At 49.3% G+C, this 23,769-nt stretch overlaps 2 protein-coding genes across 3 annotated transcripts; both read left to right on the top strand.

Moving 5' to 3' along the window:
- The first annotated feature begins 778 nt into the window (after positions 1–778).
- On the top strand, positions 779–13,575 carry PIGS (phosphatidylinositol glycan anchor biosynthesis class S). 2 transcript variants are annotated; one of them, XM_017659952.3, is made up of 12 exons: positions 779–872; positions 1,118–1,257; positions 1,343–1,454; positions 4,720–4,809; positions 5,107–5,198; positions 7,693–7,900; positions 8,185–8,327; positions 9,043–9,157; positions 10,333–10,478; positions 11,057–11,157; positions 11,899–12,109; positions 12,415–13,575. In XM_017659952.3, exons 1-12 carry the CDS (start codon positions 839–841, stop codon positions 12,688–12,690), a joined length of 1,668 nt encoding a protein of 555 aa, XP_017515441.3. In that variant the 5' UTR covers positions 779–838; the 3' UTR covers positions 12,691–13,575. The 2 variants fall into 2 exon arrangements, with proteins under 2 accessions (XP_017515441.3, XP_017515434.3); XM_017659945.3 differs by lacking the exon at positions 779–872 and having other exon boundaries at positions 879–1,257.
- An 803-nt stretch (positions 13,576–14,378) lies between these two features.
- UNC119 (unc-119 lipid binding chaperone) lies at positions 14,379–20,006 on the top strand. Its single transcript, XM_017659964.3, has 5 exons — positions 14,379–14,678; positions 18,081–18,194; positions 18,633–18,735; positions 18,889–19,061; positions 19,319–20,006. The coding sequence occupies exons 1-5, from the start codon at positions 14,453–14,455 to the stop codon at positions 19,429–19,431; spliced, it is 729 nt and encodes a 242-aa protein (XP_017515453.1). The 5' UTR covers positions 14,379–14,452; the 3' UTR covers positions 19,432–20,006.
- Positions 20,007–23,769: the final 3,763 nt, after the last annotated feature.

Raw genomic sequence — 23,769 nt, 5'->3', positions numbered from 1 at the left:
TGTTCCTGCCAGGCCCTATCCTAATCGCTACGTTTATTAACTCATTTACTGCAACAACTATGTTTAGTAGAAATTATTACTATCCCTATTTTAATATGAAAAAATTGGCACAGAGAGGCTACTTAACATCTCAGGATCACTGAAGTGAAGTGATGAAGCCAGGATCAGGGGCCAGAGTTTTCAAGAAATTATTAAGTGAATTATTCACTTTTATAAAGTTGGAAATTAATTGGATTTATACCGAATGAGCCGAATACGCTAAACATGTACTACTAGCTTGCCATCTCTGTGTTTGAGGCCTGAGAAGAGGTGCCCTGAATAGGAACTCTATAATGGGAGTGATAAAACGACACGTTTGCGTGCTTTCCGGGTGCCAGGCTCTTTACGTGAATGGCCATAATTTCGTAAATATTTCCATTTTCCAGTTGAGAAAACTAAGCTTAGAGCTACCCGTGGTCACCCAGCTACTATTTAACAACTGCAAAGTTTGCGCTCTTACTCTCTGAAGCTAGGAATGTGTTCTACAAGGAAGCAGGGGCCTATCAAGTGCCTTCCAGCGACGCAGAAATCCCTAAATGCCTCCATCCCTCCTTGGCGCCCGAGTCATCTTTTAAAACTCGCAGAGGCTCCTTGGGGACCCCGCCCGGGGACCCCGCCCCCCATCCCGGGGACCCCGCCCCCTCCCATCCCTCACCAACTTTCCCCGCCTGCGCAGCTGGAGTGCAGCTCGCGATTGGATGCAATCTCTACCATGGTCCCGCCCTCCTCAGTGCGGTTTCCGATTGGGGGAGGCAGACGCAGCCCCTCCCCTCGGCGGCTAGAGCTGCCGGGAGCAAGCATGGCGGCTGTCGGGGCCGCTGCTACCGATCTAGGTGGGATGGCGTTCGGGCGAGGCCTGCAGCTGGCGGGGTGCGGATGGCGAGGGAGGAATGCAAGGGTGGGCACTGTGGAGTGCGAGAGGTCCCGCGAACTGGGGTCGCTTCATACAGGATCCCTTCATACTTGGGCTCAGGCCCCTCGCACGGGGATCCCTGTTGTATGGGCTTCTTCGCGTCGGGCGTAGGACTGGCACCCTCGCCCACTTCTAGCGTCTTAGTCCGTGCCCCCGTGCCTCCAGAGGTGGTGCGAGGCAAGCGCGCAGCCCTCTTCTTCGCGGCGGTGGCTATCGTGCTCGGATTGCCGCTCTGGTGGAAGACTACGGAGACCTACCGGGCCCCGTTGCCTTACTCCCAGATCAGTGGGCTGAACGCCCTGCAGGTGAGACCTCGGTGGGGGAGCGCCAGGGGACAGCCACCGGCAAGGTGGAGACCTCAGCTGATGGCCCTGATGCTCCTTCCCGCAGCTTCGGCTCATGGTGCCCGTCACTGTCGTTTTTACCCGGGAGTCAGTGCCATTGGACGACCAGGAGAAGCTGCCCTTCATTGTTGTGCATGAGAGAGAGATACCTCTGAAATGTGAGTTTCTTAGGTCGTCAGGGCTGCCTTTCTGGTTTGAGTTCAGAGATGGGTTGGGTAGGAAGAGCCTGAGTGTCCCGTAAAGATAGTTAAAAATTTAACAGGCCTTTCTGAATGAACATGTGTTTGGTTAGAAGAAAAACAACTTAAATTCAGTGTTAACCAGTAAGGCCACAGATTTACTAAAAAAAAACAAGTTATACCACCTGATCAGAAGCAGCTGATGCTCACTAGGGAATAGAGGGGGTTGTGGGATGTAGTGGAAAGAACACAGGGTTTGGAATCAAGTTGGACTTATATACAGGCCATTTTCAGCTTAACAGTGAACACTTTATTGCGTCTTAGGCACTTTTCTTAGGTATCAGGAATTCGGGGTTAGTAAGAAATTGATAATGATTTTAAGAAATTCATGGTCAGTAGGGGAGAAAGACTTAAATCACAGTAAGAAACTGAGACTGCACTTAAGTAAGAACTTCTGTCTGGAAGAAAGGAAAGAAAGGCAGGGAGGGTTTTGAGGAATGAATTTTTAAGCTGGACTTTTAAGGATGTGTTCAGGTTAAATGGGAAGGGGAGGGAGGCAATAGCATGAGCCAGTTGATAGGTAATATTAGTTGTTCACCAGATGCCAGAAACCAGGTGAAGCACTTTAAAAATGTGTTGCCTCATTTAATCCTATCTAATATCATGATCCCTATTTTATGAATCAACAGATTTAGAGATTTTAATTTGTCCAAGATCACACAGCTAGCAAGTAAGTTGTGGAACTGGGATTTAAACCAGGTGTGATTGATTACAATGTTCAAACTTTTCGTCAGCAATCTATTCTGCTTCCTATGTAAAAGCATGGAAGGGTGAATCAGCATGCTGAGAGACCTATGAGCAGTCTGACCTTGCTCGAGTGTGACATGAAAGATTGGGAGTGACTGGAGATGTAGGCTCAGTCCCAACCATGAAGTGCCTGCGTGCCGTGTATTTTCTAGCTCTTTAACCTTGGTCACACATTTTTTGAAATGTTTTTACTAAAACAAAAATTGGATCATGTATCACATGTTAGTTTGCAACTGATTATTGTCAATTTGTCATGGACTTCTTCATAGTGACATAGACAGTAGTGTGGATATACTGTAGAAGTAGCCAAGAATATGAAATCTGGATTTAGGAGAGCTGGATTAAAGCCTGTGTTCTTCTGTGAATTTGGATGAGATTGTTAACCTCTCTAAACCTTAGTTTTCTCATCTGTTAAATAGGAAGAGTAATAGGGTTGTTTATTTATTCAACAAATATTTTTTGAGTACCAATATCCGATACTGATGTGTTGCTAGAGATACAGCAGTGAACAAAACAGACAAAAAAAGAGGAGGCCGGATAATTAACAAGAAACAAGCAAAATGTATGTAAGATGGTGATAGGAAAAAACAGAGCAGGGATGGGGTATAGGAAGGTTTTCTTGTCATTGCCATTTTTGGGGTAGCCAGAGAGGGCGTCATTTGAAAAGAGGACATTTGAAGAAAGACCTAAAGGAGGTGCAGGAGTAAATTGTGTAGATATCTGGGAGAAGAACATTTTTTGCAGAGGAAAAAGCAAGTACATGTGAGGTCCTATGTTAGGATCAGGGGTAGTACCTCTGCAGAACAGTAGGACTCACATTGTGACTAATGAGGTGAATGAGGAAGAGAGTAAGAGAAAATGAAATAAAATCAGAGGGGTCAAAGGGGGCCACACTCACATACAGCTTTTATTCTGGATGAGAAGGGAAGGAACCAAAGGGTTTTCTATTCTTTAAACATAACTACCATTATAACACCTAACCAAGTTAGCAATGATTCCTTCCTATCACCTGATTTCTACTGTATTATCAGGATCAACACCCTGCATTTTGTCAAGTCTCTTTTGTTTCTCATTATATGTCAGCTCCCCCATCCCATCCTGATACCCCTTTCTGCATTGATTTGTTGGGTAAACCAGGTAATTTGTTTTACAGAACTTCTCAATTCTGGATTTGGCAGATTGCATTACTTCATGTAACTTAGTCCTGTTATCCATAGTTCTTATAAACTGATCTAGAGGTTTGATTAAAATCAACTTCAGTTTTTTAGGCAGAAATGTAGTAGGTGTACTTCTTGTGTTACATCATGAAGCATGTGATGGCTGGTTGTTTCACTTTGGTAATAGATACACAGATGATTTAGTGAGTTAGGTATTGTTAGCTTGATTTCCTTGTCAACCTTTCACTTGATGGTTTTAGTATCCATTGATGCTGGAAATAGCAGTTGCAAAATGGCGATTTTTCAATTCTGTCATTTCTTCTGCATATATGACCTGGAATTCTTCCTTAAAGAAGAACTTTCCCAATAAATTTTAGATTCAACTTCTCAAGTTCCAGGAGGCGAAAAAAATTCCTTTGGGATTGCCTTATATGTATAGATTAACTTGGAGAGAATTGACACCCTTAGAATAGTCTTTGCAACTAGGATCACTGTCTGCATTTTCCATTTTATCAGATGTTTTTTTAAGTCCTTCAGCAAATTTTTTTTTCCTGTAGATTTATACATTTATTCCTGGGATTGGGGATTTTTAAAAATGCTTACTTATCTAATTGGATATTGCTGGTATTAGAAAGCTATTGATTCTTTTTATTCTTATATTTGCTCATCTTACTGAACTGTTGACTAGTTCTAATAATTTTTCAGTTCTCTTGGATTTTCTTGGACAATAATTATGCTACATCAAAAAGTGGCCATTTTGTCTCTTTCAAATATGCATGCTTTATTTCTCTTTCTTCACTTAATACATTGGCCAGGAACTTCAGGAAACATTGCAGAGATAGCAGGCATTGCTATTTTATTACTAATATTAATGGAACTGTATTAATGTTTTGTCATTAAGTGTACATCTTGTTTTTACCAAGAATGTTCACTGAATTTATTTTGGGGCACCTATTGAAATAATCATATGCTTTTTCTCCTTCCACCTATTAATGTAATGAATATTGTAATAGACTTCCCTGGGCAGGTGGGTACTTCAGGTTGAAGGTAGTGTGTACACAGTGCCACGTATTTGGTATCATCCATGCAGAAATCATTAGAATTGGCTATAGCTGCCTTTTTTTTAAATTGAGATAGAATTGACATATACATTGGCTGTAGTGTGTTAATGTTCCTCTTCAGTCGTCTGCCGTTCTCAGGTGCTGGATGGAGTTAGTGCTGGGAAGGTGGGCAGAGGTCTGAAATTGCTCTTTCCCTCAGCTTCTTCCTTTTCCTCTCAGACAAAATGAAAATCAAATGCCGTTTCCAGAAGGCCTATCGGAGGGCTTTGGACTATGAGGAGGAGGCCCTGTCGTTGGGCAGTATCCAAGGTACAGGAAGGGACGATCATACTATTTTAATTTTAATTTTAACTTCAATGACACCCTTTTTTTCCTTCTGATCTCTAAGTGCGTAGTTTCTATACCTTGTCTTAACTGCAAAATTTCTCTGGGAAAGCTGGGAATGAGATACCTTGTGTATCAGCCTGGGCCACTGAGGGCTAAGCCTGGCCACAGTGTCAGCTGTGTGTGAGTGGGAGGTGGTGGGGTGGCTTTGGCACTCTGGGGGATCTTGAGGGAGAGGGAATGTGTTTTCGCTCCTGGTACACCACCTGCTCTTGTCCCCAGAGACAGAAACCATGTTAGCTGAGCCGCAGGAGCAAGCAGAAGGCTCCCTGACTGTGTACGTGATCTCTGAACACTCCCCACTTCTCCCCCAGGTAGGGTGAACAGAGGGGCTGCAGCCTTGCCTAATCCCTTCAGCTTCTCCTTTCCTAGATGACCTCCTCCTTACAGTATTGCCTCCCATTTGCTACGGAAAACTCTCCAAATATATTTTGAAAAGATTGTAAGTAGTGATTTTTTTCATTGATTCTAGGTCCTTCTAAATGCAAGACTTGCTTATGGTTAAAGCTCCAGAGGCTATTTAAAGTGAAAAAAAAAAAAACACCCAGTAGGATTAAAAGAAAGAAACTGATGTGAATGGTTTGTGATGGTAATACAGGCAATTCATTGACTTTTTCACTTTATGGGCAAGCGGCTCAGTGGGAGCTATCCTGTGTACTGTTTTCTTGTAAGCTTATAACAAAATATTCTTATAAAAAGATGAAAGAAATTTTTAATGAACATCTAGTACCCACCTCCAGCTTGCAAACTATAGCATAGCAATATAGTGATCTCCCATGATCTCCCTGGTCATCCCCTATCCCCTTTCAGCCCCAGGTTGACCATATTTTGTGTGTACCATTTTCTTTTTTCTTTTGAGTTTTAGCGCATATGTTGTATCTCTCTAAACAATATATTTAATTTTACATATTTTTGAACTTTATATAAATGGTGCAATACAGCACATGTTCCACAACTTTCACTTTGTTCAACATTTAGTTTGAGAGAATCATCCATGATAACAATAGTTGAATCTAATGCTAGTTTTATTGGATGTGTTCATTTTTTTTTTTTTTGAGAGGGCATCTCTCATATTTATTGATCAAATGGTTGTTAACAGTTAACAACAATAAAATTCTGTACAGGGGACTCAATGCACAATCATTAATCCATCTCAAGCCTAATTCTCGTCAGTCTCCAATCTTCTGAAGCATAACGAACAAGTTCTTACATGGTGAACGAATTCTTACATAGTGAATAAGTTCTTACATGGTGAACAGTGCAAGGGCAGTCATCACAGAAACTTTTGGTTTTGATCATGCATTATGAATTATAAACAATCAGGTCAAATATGAATATTTGTTTGATTTTTATACTTGATTTATATGTGGATCCCACATTTCTCCCTTTATTATTATTATTATTTTTAGTAAAATGCTGAAGTGGTAGGTAGATGCAAGATAAAGGTAGAAAACATAGTTTAGTGCTGTAAGAGAGCAAATTTAGATGATCAGGTGTGTGCCTGTAGACTAAGTGTTAATCCAAGCTAGACAAGGGCAATAAAACATCCACGGATGCAGAAGATTTCTCTCAAAACAAGGGGGGGTGAGGTTCTAAGCCTCACCTCTGTTGATCCCCAATTTCTCACCTGATGGCCCCCTGCGACTGTGCCTGTCTTAGGTTGTTCCTCCCTTGAGGAATCTTACCCGTCTCTGGCTAACCAGTCATCTTTCAGGGCCATACAGGGAAATGTAAAGTTGGTAAGTGAGAGGCAATGTTGTTTGAAAAGGTTAGCTTTTTATTTCTTTGCATATTTATGCCCTGTAGCTTTTATGCCCAGTATTTGTCTTGAGGTATCTTTACCACTTGGAAGAATTATGATATTCAGTAAATTCGATATGAGGCACGAATTCTATTTAAGGGTTGTAATTAGGAAGGAAGAAAAAAAGCTATAGAAGTAGCAGATGGAAGAAAACATGGGAAGATTGGTTATTTCTTTGACATATCTTCTTGTAGAGTCACTTAAGCATGTATAGGTTTTAAACTACTAATTAAATTGCACACATGCATTAACATCATAGAAATACAGTTACATAACCAAAGCAGACCTACAATTACCAGCCATCTCCAGTGAAACCAAGAAAACCTGTTAGGCACCCTAAGCATTTGTGAAAACTTATCTGTGATATGATGGATATTGTCTAACTGAATTTGAATAGTTTGAGAAAAATCAGACAATTTAAAACAACACATTCCTGGGAACTGTTCACATCCCATATGTTCTTTTAACAGTAGATAGTCTGTAGTCGCAAGATTTTGGAGTGCTGCAACTTGCATTTCTCCTAATTCTTGGTTGAGTTCCAAGGATGTGTTCATTTTTAATTCTAATGTTTTATTGTATAAACATCACAGTTTATCCATTTGGCGGCCCGTGGGCGTATGGATTGTCTTCAGTTTTTTAGTGTTACAAATAACGCGACTGTGAAAATTCCTGGACTTATCTCTTTGCTATGTGCCATTTACTTGTATCAGACTTTCTAGTTTGTTGATTCTGCTTTTCTTGCTCAGCATGCCATCTCTTAGTGTCCAGCCTGTGAAGATGTATATTGCCTGAAACTATACTGGGAGGGAAAAGGGAACTGAAGTGAATGAAAACACTCATATGTACCCTTAGCTCAGAAATGCCAAGATCATAGCTCTCTGTGAATCTACAGAGGTGCAGGCATGTTGGTCAGTGGTAAAAGACCAGAGTCCCAAAGGCAGGGCCAGAGGGCTCTTCTGCATTCTTCTTTGAGCCATGAGCATTCTGTCCCTTGCTGCCTTTCACAGGACATGATGAGTTACATTGGGCCAAAGAGGACAGCAGTTGTGCGGGGGATAATGCACCGGGAGGCTTTCAACATCATTGGCCGCCGTGTAATCCACATAGCCCAGGCTATGTCTTTGACTGGGGATGTGCTTGCTGCAGCGCTGGCTGACCACCTTCCAGAGGACAAGTGGAGCTCTGATAAGAGGCGGCCTCTCAAGTCCAGCTTGGGTAGGGTGACTGGGCTTTGCCGGAAGGGAATAGGGGCGTGAATTATGTGGAGGTGCTGGGGCAGGAGGGAAATCTGCATGAAAAACCCTTTACTCCATTCTTCTGTGGTCTCAACTTTTTTTCTTAAAGCTCTCAGCATTCCTCATCTTAGTTTTATCTTCCCTTTGATTCTACGATGGCAACCAGCCTTATTTCAGAGAAGAAACAAGTTCAGCTCAGCCAGGGATTACAGGCCGCCCTTGATCCACAGAAGCCTCTGGCTTCCCTGACTCCTGTTTCCATAGGCTATGAGATCACCTTCAGTTTACTCAACCCCGACCCCAAGTCCCATGATGTCCACTGGGACATTGAGGGGGCTGTCCAGCGCTACGTGCAGCCCTTCCTGAATGCCCTCAGTGCTGTAGGCAACTTCTCTGTGGACTCGCAGGTAAGAGTGGGGGCAGGTGGAGGAGGCCGTCCCCTTGCTCCGCCGTGCTCTTCAAAGTCTATCCGTATTTAGTGCTAACGTGTGATCCATTCTTGAAGCTCTCAGAACTTGCTGATCTGCCGGGAATTCCGTGTGTGTGGATGTGGTGCTAGCGTCTGCTTTCCCTCCCTGGCGTCCGGCTCAGGGAGTTGGGTCATGCTTGTTAAAAAGCTGACTTCCCGTGGCTCCTTCCAAAACTCTGTTCACTAATTGTGTCATCCTTAAGGAATTCATTTAAAAATGGACAAAAACTTCCTGAAATATGTTAATATAGTAAAAAAGATGTGAGGAGTGTAGTTTTCTATACCACACAACATCCTTTTAAGGAGAACTTTGGAGAATTTTTGTCAGGTCTTGGTAGTGGGAGTAATTACTTCTGAATAAATGACTTGATTTGATCGTGTGGACACCGGATTATGCTATTCTTGTTTCCCTTTTTGTTAAGGCTATTAGAAAGCCTGGTAAAAAATGTGGTTTTCAAAGCATGTTGTCTGTTAACTATACAGTTACAGTATTGTGATTTTTTTCCTTATGCCTGTTTTTTCTCAGTCCAGATTTACTCTCTTAATTTTGCCTGTCCTAATTGTATCTTTTTAAGGCACCTCAAATCTTTTTGAGGACAAAGTGGAATATAAATCAGTAAATAAAATAATCGTTTTCCCTTTTTGCCCTACAGATCCTTTACTATGCAGTGTTAGGGGTGAACCCCCGCTTTGACCCAGTGTCCTCCAGCTACTACTTGGCCACACACAGCCTCCCGCATGTCATCAACCCAGTGGAGTCCCGGCTGGGTGAGCTCCTGAGGATAGGGGTCTTCCTGCAAGGCTGGGGAGGCACCCTGAAGGCTTAGCCTCGGAGTGGAGGCAGCTTGAAGACAGCGACATTCCCGGCTGGGCTGGTTTGAGGGTGCTGGGAAAGTGCTGGGCATTTAAGCTCTTGCTCATAGTACTTGGGGAACATTTTCTTCTCCACACAGTCATACCCAAAAGCATTTATTAAACATGCCTCCCAGCCCTTTTTATAAACAAATGGATAGGCTGTGTCTCCCTTCCTGTAAGCCATTTAGTAGGAAGGATAAAGCCACACATGTAGGAAAGACAACAGCAAAAATACATGAAGGCAGAATTTGAACTGAGGGTTCTGCTGAGTACGGTTGAGAAACCTTTAAGCTAGGATTCCAGGTTTTAATTTTTGGGGTGATACCTAGGCATGGTGGGTGTGACCAAGAAGTATAATACAAGCAAACCAAAGCAAGTGTATAACTAGTTGTGGAATTTCAGGCACGAGAGCTAGGCCAGAGGACCAAGGAGAATGGGAGGGGCGGCACGGGAGACCTTGGCACAGTTCTCCTGCCTGCCTCCCTCCCTCCCTCCTTTGCTCCCCTCCTTTAGCAGACAAAGCCCAAGGGACTGCTTTATGGCAGTGCTGAGCATAGAGATAGAGGGCATCTCAGATGAGGGACTTGGGGGCTTAGATGTAGAAGGGTAAGAGCACTAGACACTCAGGAAGCTCAGAAGGTTAGTGTGGTTGAATTGTGACAGAGTGACCTAGATGAGGCTGGCAAGGCAGGCAGGTGCTAGATCATAAAGGATCGAACTTTAACCTGGTATGAATGGCTAGCCATTGAAGGACAGGGGAACTGACATGAGGTCAGATTTATCCTTGTGCATAAAATGAGTTCTTGTAATGTGGGTACAGGGTACCAGTGGCCCACTGAAATGGCTTAGGGGAGGGCAGATTCTAGGGGCATTTTGTGGCTAAGGTCTGCACTCCATGTACGTGGCCCATCTTGGGAGAATGTTTGGAGGTTCTTTATCATAGAAACCTGGGACTGGAGGATATCCCAGTGATTATTTGGGGAAAATGAGGCCCAGAGTGAGTGACCAACAAGTTAGAGGCTGGTCTGGAACTAAGATCCAGGTCTAGCACAGTTTGGTGTTCTGACTCCCTTCTCTTTGTGCCACAGGATCCAGTGCTGCGTCCCTTTACCCTGTGCTCAACTTTCTACTCTATGTACCTGAGCTTGCTCACTCACCGCTGTACATTCAAGACAAGGACGGCGCTCCTGTGGCCACCAACGCCTTCCACAGTCCCCGCTGGGGTGGTATTATGGTAATGTTCACTGTGCAGACCCAGAGCCCCAGAGCCCCAGCTTCAGGGAGATGGATGTTTCCTGAAACTGTTCCTTCTGTTGTTCCTCTGGTGTCCTTCATGGCCCAGCCTGTGGGAAGAGCAGGCACCAGGGAAAGGAGGGTGCTGTGAGCTCATACTCCTCCTCTGCCAGCCCTTCAGCTTCTTATTTCCATCAGTGTTTTCTATAATGTGACCCTTTCGCATGCAGCAGTTTGGGCTTACCGAGGACTCTGTGTGCATCTCAGATCTTGACCCTTTTTGTGGGAGTCTTATAAGGTTGGGAACTTTGTTTCCCCAATTAGACTAGGACTTTCTCTTGGGTAGGAACCCTAAAATGCAGTAAAAAACCTCTTTCACAGGACTTTTGAGGGGGTAACGGAGGTAATTTATATAAAGCTCCTAATTGCAAGTATTCAAAAAATACTAGCTATATCATCAGGTTTGTAATTTCTAAAGAGCACAGAATATGTCTTCCTTTTCTCTCATAGTCCCCAGTGTTGAGCAGAGCTGTGCACAGTCCTGGTGTGATGTTGAGGCAAGCTTATTTTCCCCGGCAGGTATACAATGTGGACCCCAAAGCCTACAATGCCTCAGAGCTGCCCGTGCAAGTTGAGGTGGACATGGTGCGTGTGATGGAGGTGTTCCTGGCTCAGCTGCGGTGAGGTCCTCAGTTCATCACTGTGGGGCACGGCTCTGAGTCTGACCAGTCTCCTGGGCTGACTGGAATGAAGTCTCACCCAGCAGGGGTACCTTGGCTGTGCCTAGAGTCCCAGGGAAGCCATTTTTCCAAGGATTACTTCATCCTTCTCCTAAGGAGGCCTAGTTGCTGACTAGTTTTAAGAACAATAGAATTGTGAATGTTGGGTCCATAGGGTGTGGACCCAGCTTAAGAAAACAGCTGTTGATTCTGATGCCTACTGATCTTTATAGTGGATGCCTGGTGTCCTGTGTTGAGGATTCTAAGGCTCATCAGGAAAGAGGATTCTGATTGATGATTGTGAATGTCTGCCACGGGTACAGGATTAGAGAGGCACAGTGCACATGTCTTGGTGGAGGTGGTCCTTGATCATCTCTAAACTGAAGGTTCTGTGGCCCCATTTTTCCAGAGAGAGGGTAGAGAGGTTGACACAACCAAGTTGGTGTTACCAGAAATATTTTAGTCTTGGAACCTTTTCTCAAACATGATCTTGGAAGTCTGATGTATGAACAAGTAAAGGTGAAAGTACTATTTAAAGTGGGGTTTGGGACTCTGGGTTGCTGCTCACTCCCCAAGATCTGAGCCACTTCACTACAACCCCTGTGGTTCTGGCTAAGATGAAAAATCCTAGTAGTTATTCTAGGAATCATAGCCATCTTCTACCTTGTAGCCTCAGCCCCTTTGACCTTCATTTTCCTACAGGCTGCTCTTCGGGATTGCTCAGCCCCAGGTGCCTCCCAAATGCCTGTTTTCAGGACCTCAAAGTGAGGGGCTAACAATGTGGGAGCTAGACCGGCTGCTCTGGGCTCGGTCGGTGGAGAACCTGGCTACAGCCACCACCACTCTCACTTCCCTGGCCCAGCTTCTGGGCAAGATCAGCAACATTGTCATCAAGGATGATGTGGCGTCCGAGGTAAGCAGGCAGGGGATGGAGTCTGTGGCCTAGGATTGGATTGCCCAGTGAGGACCAGGGTGTGGGGAAACGAGAGAGCCAGTTGAGATCCAGGGTATGTGTGGATGTGCCATCTTTGAATGCCCTGGGCTTCCTCTGGAGGCCAGTGCCAGCTCCCCAGCAGGAGTCCAGATGGGAGGGTGGGGTTTTAAGGGGTCATGGGGTATGAATCCCTGGCAACTTGTCTGGTAGATGGAATAAGCCCCATCACCCCACATCCTCAGCAATGCCTAGGACTTACCTGCAATCCCCTGTCCCCTTCCTAGGTGTACAGGGCTGTAGCTGCAGTCCAGAAGGCAGCAGAGGAGCTGGCCTCTGGGCACCTGGCCTCTGCCTTCATTGCCAGCCAGGAAGCTGTGACATCCTCGGAGCGTGCCTTTTTTGATCCCTCACTCCTCCACCTCCTCTATTTCCCTGATGACCAGAAGTTTGCCATCTACATCCCACTCTTCCTGCCTATGGCTGTGCCCATCTTCCTGTCCTTGATCAAGATCTTCCTGGAGACCCGCAAGTCCTGGAAAAAGCCTGAGAAGATAGACTGAGCAGGAGAGCATCTCAGTGGGAAGACTTCCTTTCTGTCAGGGGGTGAGGTGTTGGCTTAAGAGGCGCGTAAATGGGGCATACGACTGCTGACTTGTTCATCTCCAGCCTGTGTTGTCTCTCCAGCAACCAAAGTGTAATGCTCCAAGATGGGCTCATCTTTTCTTCCCTCCCACTCTCTGGCTAGGGACACCCCACCCTTCATGCTTCCCCTCAGCCCCCTGCCCCCAAAGACACATCTAGGTCTCCCTTATCCAGCTTGAACTGCTTGAACTTGAAGGTCTTTTCCTGTCTCCTTTGCTGGCAGGGGCAGCTTACTGTGCTTCTGCCCTGTCCTCACAGTCCTGTTGCACTGAGAGGGAGCGTTGGGGGAAAACCCCAGGTTGAATTCTAGCCCCCACCCCTCCATGCTTCCTCTAACCCCTTGGGGAGCACCCTAACCCTGCTGTCATGAAGAGGGCCAGGCATGGGTCACCTCTGGGGCCTGCTCCCTTCCTCCCCTCCCTGCTGGCTGACTACGCCTGTTGGTTACAGCCCACTGCTATGTGTGACATGAAGAGGTTCCTTTACCCTTTCATAGAGGCAGTGTGGTACAGTGGGGAAAGTTGTGGACGTGGCATTAAACATGCCTGAATTCAAACCCTTCTGCATTTATCATCTGGAAAACTTTTTCTTTATTTATTTTGATTTTTAATTTTTATTTTTTCTGTCATCTGGAGAACTTCAGATAAGCCACTTAGTCTCTCCGAGCCTCAGTTTTTCATTTGTTAAAATAGCACTAATGATACCTCTGTACAGGGTGGTTGTGATCACAGATTACATGTTGTAAGAATATTTAAGTGGCATATTTTAGCTATCAATAAACATTGGTTGAATGTGAAGTGGAATGACATGAAATATGAGCATATCTTTCATTCTTCATTCATGTGTAAGTAATGGTTTCTTAGTATCTGTCCTCCTGGGCTCCCAGGTCCACTTGCTTCCACCTGGTCGAGTGCCCTTCCTACCTCCCTGTCCTGGAGGGTCCTGTGGTGGCCAGAGGTCTATGCTCTTGTCCCTGGGCATGTCCTGGGTTGTCCAACAAGGCTGTTAACATCTACTGCTAATTAGCAGGAGATCTGGGAGAGAATAGCTAGTGCCAGTGTAAGCCCTCAGATCCTGACTCCTTAATAAATTAAAAAACAACAACATTGAGCACAGGCTACAGTGGACCGTGTGCTAGGTGCCCGGGTATTATAGAGAACAAAGACAGGAACTCTGCTTACATGGAACTGGACTTTCAGGGGGTTGAGGAGTGAGCGAAAAAGACTTATTTCAGATAATACATTAGAATGAAAAAACAGGCTGATCAGATAGTGACTAAGGGTATGTACTTTAGATTGCGTGTGAGGGGAGGGCCTTTGAGCTGAGCCAAGACAACAGGCCCTGTGGGAGTAGAGCATCCCAGGCAAGACCCCGAGGCAGGAACTCGACTGACGGGCTGTGCCCGGGGCACAGCGAGTAAGGAGGAGGTTGCCAACTCCTGAAAGCTGCTATAAAAAAAATGAATGAAGCCCACTGCCTGCCCCTTCCCAATCCTGGGGAAACAGTGCGGGTCCGCGGCGCCCGCACTTGTGGGCGGGGCCAGTCCCGGGCCCGCCCCGGGGGCGGGACGGTACCTGGGGCCCCGGCGAGGGGCGGGGCTGCGGACTCGCCCTCTTCTCTCGGCTCTAGCCGGCGCCAGCACCCGCGGCGGCAGCAGGCGAGCTGCGGCCCAGCGAGGCCATGAAGGTGAAGAAGGGCGGCGACGGGGCCGGAACGGGGGCGGAGCCGGCTCCCGGGGCCTTGGGCCCGAGCGTGGAGCCCAGGCCGGAACCGCAGCTGCAGGCGGAATCCGAGTCTGGGTCCGAGTCGGAGCCGGAGGCAGGCCCAGGGCCCAGGATAGGGCCGCTGCAGAGGAAGCAGCCCATAGGGCCCGACGACGTACTGGGGCTGCAGCGGATCACAGGCGGTGAGCACCGACGAGGGAGCGCCGCCTGCGGGCTGGAGGGAAAGCGCACGGGAGGGGTCCCTCGAGGGGCGCGGAGTGTAGGCCCCCGCCCCTTTTCCCGGTCTCCCCTCCCCGACCGGCGTACCCCCCGCCCGCCCCGCTTGTGTCCCCTACCCTTCAAGCCTCCAAGCCTGAGATCGCCATGTCCCCACTTTCCTTAATATCCCTGTGCCCCCCTCCTCTCCCTTTAGAAATTATTTCCACCACCACCCCCTCCTTCCTTTTTGAGGAGTATATTCCCCTTTCCCATGGTGGAAGTAGGGTAGCAGCTGCAACTGTGACCTCCCCTTCCCATGGAGTCTTCAGAGCCCTTTGAAGCCTTTCTCTGCAATCTTGAGAGGGCCTGAGTGCAGTCTACCCTCAGTCCCCACCCGGAGGCTAGGTGGAAGCCGAGTTACTTAGGTGGCATTGAGACCTTCAGGTCTTCCTGACCATTAATGCCCTCACCCTGGGTTCCCCAGGAAGTCTGGGGGCATCCTCCTCCCCAAGAAAAAACCTGAGTAGGAAGCTTCAGTGGGTTGACTCTGGGCACTCCCAAGGGAGTGAGTTAATGCCCCTCCCCTCCCCTTAGTCTAGGCTGGGACCCATCCTCTGTGTTTGAGTTTCTGGGCTGGACTTCTGGGTTGAAGTCCCAGCTTTGCCATTTAATTGGCTGTATGACCTTGGGAAAGTAACTCTTCTGAGCATGTTCATCTGTAATAATGGAGATAATGACACCTACCTTATAGAACTGTGGTGAAAATAAGTTCTCTGATTTTGCACAGTGCCTGGCATGCTGTGCATGCTCTGTAAATAGGGCTCTTTTATCAATAGTACTGAGGGCCCCACAGGACTGCTTATGACTGTTGCCTGGAGGCAGACAACTGGTCATTCAGGGCAGGATAGGGGATCACCATAGGAAGGGAACAAGGGCTAGGAAGCCTCATGGCCGAGGTGATGGCTGAGCTTCACAGAAGGCAGTTCTTTGAGGCAGTGGCCATTCACCTTGGCCTCATTCATCAGTAATACTGCCCTGGATGCTTTTGTGAGAACAACTTTTGGGACCCCTCCATTGGGGTGGGGGCAGGTGCTGGAGTGGGCTCAAGTACTGGAGAAGCTGCAGAGCCAAGGCTGCCGGACAGAGCCGTGGAGGGAACCATGATGGCAGGTCTAGGCCTGTGCATCTGGGTCCCTGGTGATCCACTTCTCCCTCCTCTCAAGCCAGGCAGCCGCCGTTCTGGACAGAGTGCTGAGCAGCCTGGCACAAGCAGGCACTGGTAGAGGGAGGGGGCCTGGATCAGACTGATGTTGGTGCCAGTTGGGCTGTAATTGCATTTAGGATTCAGGTTAGTTCTGGGGTAGAGAACTTTCTCATTAGGATGTCTGGAGGCCAGGCTGACCTCTCTGGGTCCTGGGTAACTAGAGGTTATTTTGCATTTACTGGGGTTTCTAGTTCATGTTCTACCCACCATGTCTCCTAATTTGGAGAAAATTCATAGCCCTTAGAGATGGGGCATCTGCGGGGGATCAGCAGGGAAAGGGACTTCATGGGAGCCTTTTCCTCTGTAGAAGTTAGGAACAGGGTTCTTGGGCTGTCCATCCTGGCACCCCCGGTCTCTTATGTCCTAATCACGGAGGTCTGAAGTTGCTCCTCCTGGATTACCGGTCCCTGAAGCAGGCTTAGGAAGCTATTTGCGACTGCGGGGGAGGGAGCGGTTGTGTTCTAACCCGTATCTGGCCTGACCCTGGTCCCAGGCCCCATCCTTCCCTAGTGTTCTGAGCCATGGGCATTCCCCCCTCTGCCCACTTCCTCTAAGGACAAAGGGATTGATAGGTTGAGTTTGTAGTAGGAAAGACTGAGGTCAGGCTGCAAGAAGTTCCCCAATGAGGGGAGACGCTCCGAAGAATGGAGAATGGGGGAAGAAGGAAGGGCATTAAGGGAGCCAGAGCTGGGCACTTAGCATCCTGCTCCCAGTTCTGTCACCTCCTTCTCTATGTACTGCACCTTCTATCTATACCTTTGGATTAGTACTTACTTTCTAGTGAAAATAAGGTGTATATGGGGTGAGGTAGGGGCTGCCCCTTTCCATTCCTCTTCCTGCCCTCTCTCCACTGTGGGCTGTGGTGGACAGGCCAGGGCTAGGCCCCTCCTCAAGCCCTGTGTAGTCCCTGCTGGACTCCAAGGTTCCAGGTGGCTACCTGGAGGGCTTCCTGGAGGGGGCTGCCCCAGGCCTGGGGAAGAGAGAATGACTTGACATTCACTTCCTCTTCCTGCCCCAGAGGTAGACCACGTCTTGGAGGGTCATTCTGGGGCCTCTGTAGGGAGGATGCTGCTCAGGCTGATAGCTCCAGAGCCCCCACTGCACCCCAGTTTGCTGCCAGGGCCTTCCTGAGCACTTGCAGTTGCTGCTGGAAGAGCAGTGAGGGTTGGATCAAGCCCTGGTATTCCTGAGCTTCCTCAGGCGGGACTCACCACTGTTTCTGGTTCCTTTTCTGGGCCCAAGGACTCCCCATGCGCACCCCTGCTGCACTGGCCACGCCCTCATCCTTGCCTCACCCGGCTTCTCTGTGGGTGTGGCTCGGAGCCAAGGCTGGGTGGATGACCTTTGGGGGTTCTCTCTGTTTGCTGAGACTCACATTTGGAGATCAGTAGTGGGTGGCAGCAGAGGTGGCCTCCTTCCCCCACTATTCCAGGCTGTGGCCTTGGGTCAGTGGAGCTTTGGCTAAGCTGCTTAAGGGACCTGGGCTTGTATAAGCTGCTTCTGGAGAGTGAAGGGGGTGGGGAGTAAGAGGAACAGGGAAGGGGTTGTTTACACCCAGCACTCTCCAGGTTAGGGGACGTCCTTGCCTGACACACCTAGATGTTGCTGGGGCAACTGTGTGGTGGGAGCGGGGTGTCCTCAGGGAAGGACTGTGTCTCTGCTGAGGTGGAGCTATGACACCCTCTTTCGGGTGAGACCCCCAAGGGCAGAGCTGCATCTCCTCTCTCATGCTGGGGGCTCGGCGTTAGATTGGAGACCCATTTGGCTCAAAGTCACCGAGCCAGCCACAGCAAAGCAGAGGCTGGAGTAAGGATCCTCAACTTCAGGGTGGGAGAGGAGAATTCCCAGGAGTTGGCTTTTCACCCTTCCCCACCCTGCCCCGCCCTGACTCCAGAGATCACTAGGAAGGAGCTGTTTTGTCACCTGTTAGATCCCAGTGACAAAGCTGTCTCCCCCACACTGTCGGGGCTCCCCCAGGGCAGAAGCTCAATTCTCTCTTTCTGGAAGGCTGTGACCTTAGGGCTAAGAGAAAGTGGTGCTAGGCTGAAGTCCCACAAAGCTGAGCAGGCAGCAGGGTCTTCTGGGACAGTGCCTTCCTTGCTTAGCTGCCTGTCTCCCCTAGACTACCTGTGCTCCCCCGAGGAGAATATCTACAAGATCGACTTTGTCAGGTTCAAGATCCGGGACATGGATTCAGGCACTGTCCTCTTTGAAATCAAGAAGCCCCCAGCCTCAGGTGAGCAGGCTGGGTGGGCCAGTGACAGAGGGAGGTGGGCTGCCCAGGAACTCCTCAGGCCGTAGAGGAGTAAGAGCATAGCTGGGGCTTGGACCCCAGCATTTTCAGGAGTTGCCAGGGCAGGGGTCGTCCTTTCCTTCCCATCTGTTCCTGGAGTTGGACATCTTGTGGGGAGAGTCCTGCCGCTACAGTCCCTGCCAGCTTCCCCCTGTGGGCCTGCCTGGGAACTGCAGTCCCAGAGGCCCCAGGAACCTCAGTTGAAATTGGTGACCTGCTGACCTAGAACCCCCAGGTGGAACCATTTGGCCAAAGGTCTGAACCCTCAATGTACATCAGAATCTCCTGAGGGAGTTTTAAGAAATTCAGATAGTGGGGACTCCTGGGTGGGCATGGACTCCAGCCTGAAGCCCACTGAGCCCCAGATGGGGTACATTACAGAGCGGTTGCCCATCAACCAGCGGGACCTGGACCCCAGTGCTGGGCGCTTTGTCCGCTACCAGTTCACACCTGCTTTCCTCCGCCTGAGGCAGGTGGGAGCCACGTGAGTCACTGGGTGGTGGTGGGGGCACGGGCTGGGGCTGAGGGTGAGGGTGAGGGTGGGAGCAAGCCCCTCTGAGTTCTCATTGAACCTGCCTTAGGGGCTGTCTGTCCTGATTTCAAAGCCAAGTCAGCCCTGTCCCCTTCTCTCGCTCAGGGTGGAGTTCACAGTGGGAGACAAACCTGTTAACAACTTCCGCATGATAGAGAGGCACTACTTCCGCAACCAGCTGCTCAAAAGTTTTGACTTCCACTTTGGCTTCTGCATCCCCAGCAGCAAGAACACCTGTGAACACATCTATGACTTCCCCCCGCTCTCCGAGGAGCTGAGTGCGTGGGGCAGGGCCTCCTGGGAATGGGCAGAGGGACTTAGCCCAAGGGGGGTGTCTGACCCCCCTTCTTCCCACCCTGGGTCTCTTGTGTCTGGCCACTGTTTGCATGTCACACTAGGAAGCCTGGGGCCCGGAGAGGCTGGGGGAACTCTTTGGGGTTGTTCAACTTGTCCCTGTCCCACAGTCCTGACGCCCCTGTAGTGGCGTGGCTCGGGCTTCTGACCTTTGCCCCAACTGGCTGGTCCTTTCTTGCAGTCAATGAGATGGTCCGTCACCCGTATGAAACACAGTCTGACAGTTTCTACTTCGTGGATGACCGGCTGGTGATGCACAACAAAGCAGACTATTCCTACAGTGGGACACCCTGACTCCCAAACCAGCCCGTAAACAGGAGGGTCCTGGGCCCTCACTTGTGACCTCCCCAGCAGCCACCTCTCACTCCCATGTCTTCTGCCTGGGAGTGTTCCAGAAGCCCTGGACCCTGAGTCAGTGTTGGGAGGGAGGGTGCCTGATGTCTCCAGTCCATGTCCGTGAAGCCTCTGGGACCTGGCATATGATGTGGGGTGATAGGGGGGCTGTTTGCCTCTGCATCCAGGAAGGCCTGTGAGAGGAGTAGCCAGGACTTCCACACAGCCTAGCTGGGCCTTCTAGGCCCAAGGTTCAGAATAGTTGCCCTATCCAGGCTGACTAGGTCAGGGCAGGGACCCATTCCCTGGCCACCACCGACAGGCCATTTAGTGTTGTAAATCCACAGACTGAGGTCATTGATGGGGTCTGGCTGCCAGACTTCCCAAGGGAGTCTGGGCCCTGTCCCCAGTCCAGCTTCCACCACCGGGGTGAGACACTGCCTGAGGTGTGGGAGGGCCTGGCCGAGCCTGCAGCTTGTGATGGGGACTGGACCCACTGTATATAGTTTTCAATAAACTCTTTTCTCTTTTTCTGATCTTTGGCTATGGGCCACCATGTGTGGGAGTGGGACAGGCATAATGTGGCACCCAGGAAAGACCTCCTGTCCCCCAGTCCTGTTCCCTGCCACCACTTTCAGCTTCTAGAGTCAGCATTTAGTACACGTTAAGGCTGGAAAGGGTTTTTCCCTTGATAAAGAAGGAGACTCAGGCCCTGAGAAGGGAAGCTTTGGACCAAAGTCGTAGCTGACTCTGGCGGAGCAGAGGCTGGCTGGGCAAGGGCCCTCAACTCTAGGCTGGGAGGGAAGGTGTGGGACAGGTGGTCTTGTTCTCTAAGGCCTAGTGCCCTTATCACAGGGAGAAGGTAGACGAGGCTCTGGCTAAGGCCTTGAGTCGTCTCTGCCCTCAGCTGCCTTGGGGGACACCCTGGCCTGGCTGCCCTGCATATAACACTGCTTATAACCCTCAGCCCTAACCCAGGCGCAAAAGAGGTCGTAATTTCTTTAATGGAGGAAATTCAGGAACTGAATTGGGTGGAGAGCTCATACCCTGCTGTTGCAGGTGCTAATTTGGAGATGCCTGGTGCCCACCTCTGTCTCAGGGCTGAGGCAGTAACTACCCCTAAGGGTGCTAAAAGTGTGGGTCTCAGCTGGACTCAGTGGAGCTCTTGCTGGGGGCATCGCCTGGGCTGCACGCTGGGAATTGTAAAATGAGTGAGACACGGAATAAAAACCTGTCCTAGGACAAGATGGGTTGGCCGTTGGGGAGCAAGAGTCACCCTGCTTGAAGGCTCCTGGGGAGGAGTCTCAGAGGAGGCAGCAGGAGAGCAGGTACTTGAAAACTCAGGGCGATTCTGACAGGAAGAAAGGGGGGCGAGTGTTCAAGTATAGGAAACAGCATGAAGCCAAGGTTTGGAGGCGAGATTTATCAGGTGTGTTCAAGAAAGAGTGAATATTTACAAGCTATGAAAGGAAGGCAGGTCTGGGGAGCCCAGTAGTTCTCACGCTGCTGTGTTTTCTGAGAGGGGACGCAAGTGAGCCCAAATGACCTGGTCGGATTACCTCTGGCTGCTGAGTGAAGGGTGGGTTGGGAAGAGTGAAACTAATACTAGCCGACGCATATTGTGTGCTGGGCCTGGGGCTGGGAGATGTATGTGCATTAACTTAGAATGCTCACAGTCATTTCTGAGGAAGGCACCATGACTATGGCCTTTCTGTAGAAAAAGCAGTCCCAAAGACGATAACTCATCCCCATCAGCTTTGCACAGCTGCTAAGTGGCAGTGTCAGGATTTTAATCCCAGCAGTCTGGCTTCAGAGTCTATGTACTACCAAGCTTCAGAGGTAAGAGGGGTGCTGAGAGGCTGTTGCAAGAATTTGGGTGAAAGATAAATTAGATGAACCAGTGGGTCGATATCCGTGGAGATGGGGAGAAATAGATGAAGCTGAGATTTTTAAGAGGCAATATCTCCAGTACTGGTGGTGATTGGATGAGGGGGTTGGAGACAAGCGGAATGGAGGCTGAGGCCCTGGTTTGTGTCCTGGGTGTTGGGATGGATCTGTGTACAGTCACTGGGCTTGGGAACCCAATTTGGATCCAACTCAGGGATGGAGGGAATGGGGAGTTCAGGTTGGGACCTGCTGTGGTGTGGATGTCCTGGGGGAGGTGGCCAGGAGACAGGAAATAATGGGCACTGAGACCAGGAGGCTGGAGAGGGTGACCCTTGGAGGTCCCTGGCCCCAAGGTGACTGCTGAAGCTGTGATGGCAACTGAGATTACAGGGTCCCCCACCAGCACTACTGGCATTTAGTAAGCAGGGGCAGGAATGCCACATGCCCTCCAGTTAATAGGACACTTAATGCTAATAATCCACATACCCCAGGTAAGGGTCACTGAATGAGAGTGTGTTATCCCAGGGAAGGCCAGTGGGTGGCTGAGAGCCATGAAGAGGAGGGGAACCAGTGGTGGAGGCAGGAGGAGGAGCCAGACGGGTGGCAGCAGGAGCCTGTTTTGGAGTAGACTGCTAGAAGCTACGGGAAGAAAGAATCTCACCAAGAAGCAAGTGGTCAGGAACTGGCAGGCATCCCAAAGGGGAGGAAGGGGCATGGGGTGGAGGGTAGGTCTGGTTTGCAGATGAGGGTATACAGGCACCCAAATAAGGGTGTTGGTGTTGTTTATCTACAGAGAAGCTAGAAGTGAGCAAGAGGGACTTTTAGGCCTATACAAGTACCAGGAAGAGGGTCCTTCCACCCTAATAACAGTCCTCACTGCACCTGCTAAGTCAAATGGGGTTGACTTCTGGATTGGGCCTGCTGCACTTCCACCTTCAGACAGGGAGGGAGGTCCCTGTTCTGAGGTCCCCATCCTTGGAGCAGGCAGCAGGTTGGCACTCACCCTGAGAAGCCACTGTCCCTTGGGTCTGGAGGAAGCCTGGCTGGGAAAAGCCTTGGCCCCTGCCGCCTATTAAGTCTTCATGGCCTCTGGCACTGGTCCTGTGGCTAATGGTGCGACTTTCTGCATTTGGTTCCTGGTGCTTCTCTAGGAACCTAGAGTGTCCCTGGGCAGTAGTAAAGAGGAAGCAGGCAGTGTGGGGGTGGAGCTCATCCTGGCCCCAGTGATGATGAGCCGTTGAGCTTGACAGTCCATCTGGGTTTTGCTGGATCTTCGCCTCAGATTCTGTCTCTGAAGAGAGTCAGATAATTTTGCTTTGACTTTCCAGGGGTGTCATGAGGAACCTACTACTGGGTTGAGCAGGAAAGCCCAAATATGACAGGGTGATCCACCGCTCATACCTGTACCCAGCCTGGCCTGCAGGGTGCACAAGGGCTGCCAAGCCAGCTGTAAAATACTGAGCCTTCCCTACTAACTGGTAAAGAGCTGCTGTCTCAAGCCCCCAGGGCCTTCCTTCTTAGCCTGGACCTCCCATAAGAGCCATCGTCTACTTCCCCCTATCTGCAACTTAGGCAATTTATTCGTGTGGCCTGGATCCCACTGCTATTGTCTGCTGAAGCCTATGGACGAGAAAGGATTTTAAGTACATAAAATGTATTGTAATCCTACATATTTTATGTATTAAAGTATATATATATTCTACAGTACTTGTGATATGAAAACATTTGTGATTTCTAATCTGTGATTTCTCTACCTAAAGATACAGTCACAGATTCTGCTAAAGATGTTGTGATTTATGGCTGACACTAATTGGGGGAAATGCTAAACTTGAGGCAGAGGTGAGTGAAAATGGTGATGTTATTTCTTTATCCAATTTTAGAACCCTCAGGTTTCGAGCCCCTGAACAAAGGGGTTAATTGTCCCCCAAATGGGACTCCAGATCCTGCATCCATTCAGCTGTTGCTCAGCCGAAAACGGTGGTTGAGCAGTGGCCAGTAGGGGGCAGCATATGAGCGGGAGTGTGGGGCTCAGTGCGATGTGGGGCTGCTGCTCATTATTCAAGCCTAAAGGTCAGTCTGGGTATAAACTAACAAACACAAGACCCAGGGCCCTCTCTTCTTGCCACCAGTCTTACTTGGGTGGGTGCCAGCTCACCTGCGCATGTGCCGGACGGGCCCATGGGACAGGGGTGTGCTGGGGGCCCTCGGAGGAGGTGCGTAGGCTGGCAGCTTAGAGGAGGTTTGTCTGAGCCCCAGGGCCTGAGGGTGTGAGGCGCGGAAGTGGGTCACAGTGAAGTTCTCCCACAAAACACTCGACCTGCCCTCGGGGGCTTAGGCATCAAGACACAGGTCGGACGCAGACACAGGCCAGAGCTGCGACGCCCATCAGCTGGAGCCTTCACGAAGAGCCTT

This window comes from Manis javanica, chromosome 4 (genome assembly GCF_040802235.1).
Source record: "Manis javanica isolate MJ-LG chromosome 4, MJ_LKY, whole genome shotgun sequence".
NCBI classification, from domain to species: domain Eukaryota; kingdom Metazoa; phylum Chordata; class Mammalia; order Pholidota; family Manidae; genus Manis; species Manis javanica.
This window is presented reverse-complemented; position numbering and strand designations above follow the sequence as displayed.

What these genes read in the sequence shown, in the direction of transcription:
- UNC119 (XM_017659964.3), top strand. Translation starts at nt 14,453, where the DNA reads ATGAAGGTGAAGAAGGGCGGCGACGGGGCCGGAACGGGGGCGGAGCCG. An exon ending in CAAGAAGCCCCCAGCCTCAG is followed by an intron (nt 18,195 to 18,632) that starts GTGAGCAGGCTG and finishes GGTACATTACAG; the next exon opens with AGCGGTTGCCCATCAACCAG. An exon ending in CTGAGGCAGGTGGGAGCCAC is followed by an intron (nt 18,736 to 18,888) that starts GTGAGTCACTGG and finishes TCTCTCGCTCAG; the next exon opens with GGTGGAGTTCACAGTGGGAG.
- PIGS (XM_017659945.3), top strand. Translation starts at nt 916, where the DNA reads ATGGCGAGGGAGGAATGCAAGGGTGGGCACTGTGGAGTGCGAGAGGTC. An exon ending in GTGGGCTGAACGCCCTGCAG is followed by an intron (nt 1,258 to 1,342) that starts GTGAGACCTCGG and finishes TCCTTCCCGCAG; the next exon opens with CTTCGGCTCATGGTGCCCGT. An exon ending in ACTTCTCTGTGGACTCGCAG is followed by an intron (nt 8,328 to 9,042) that starts GTAAGAGTGGGG and finishes TTTGCCCTACAG; the next exon opens with ATCCTTTACTATGCAGTGTT.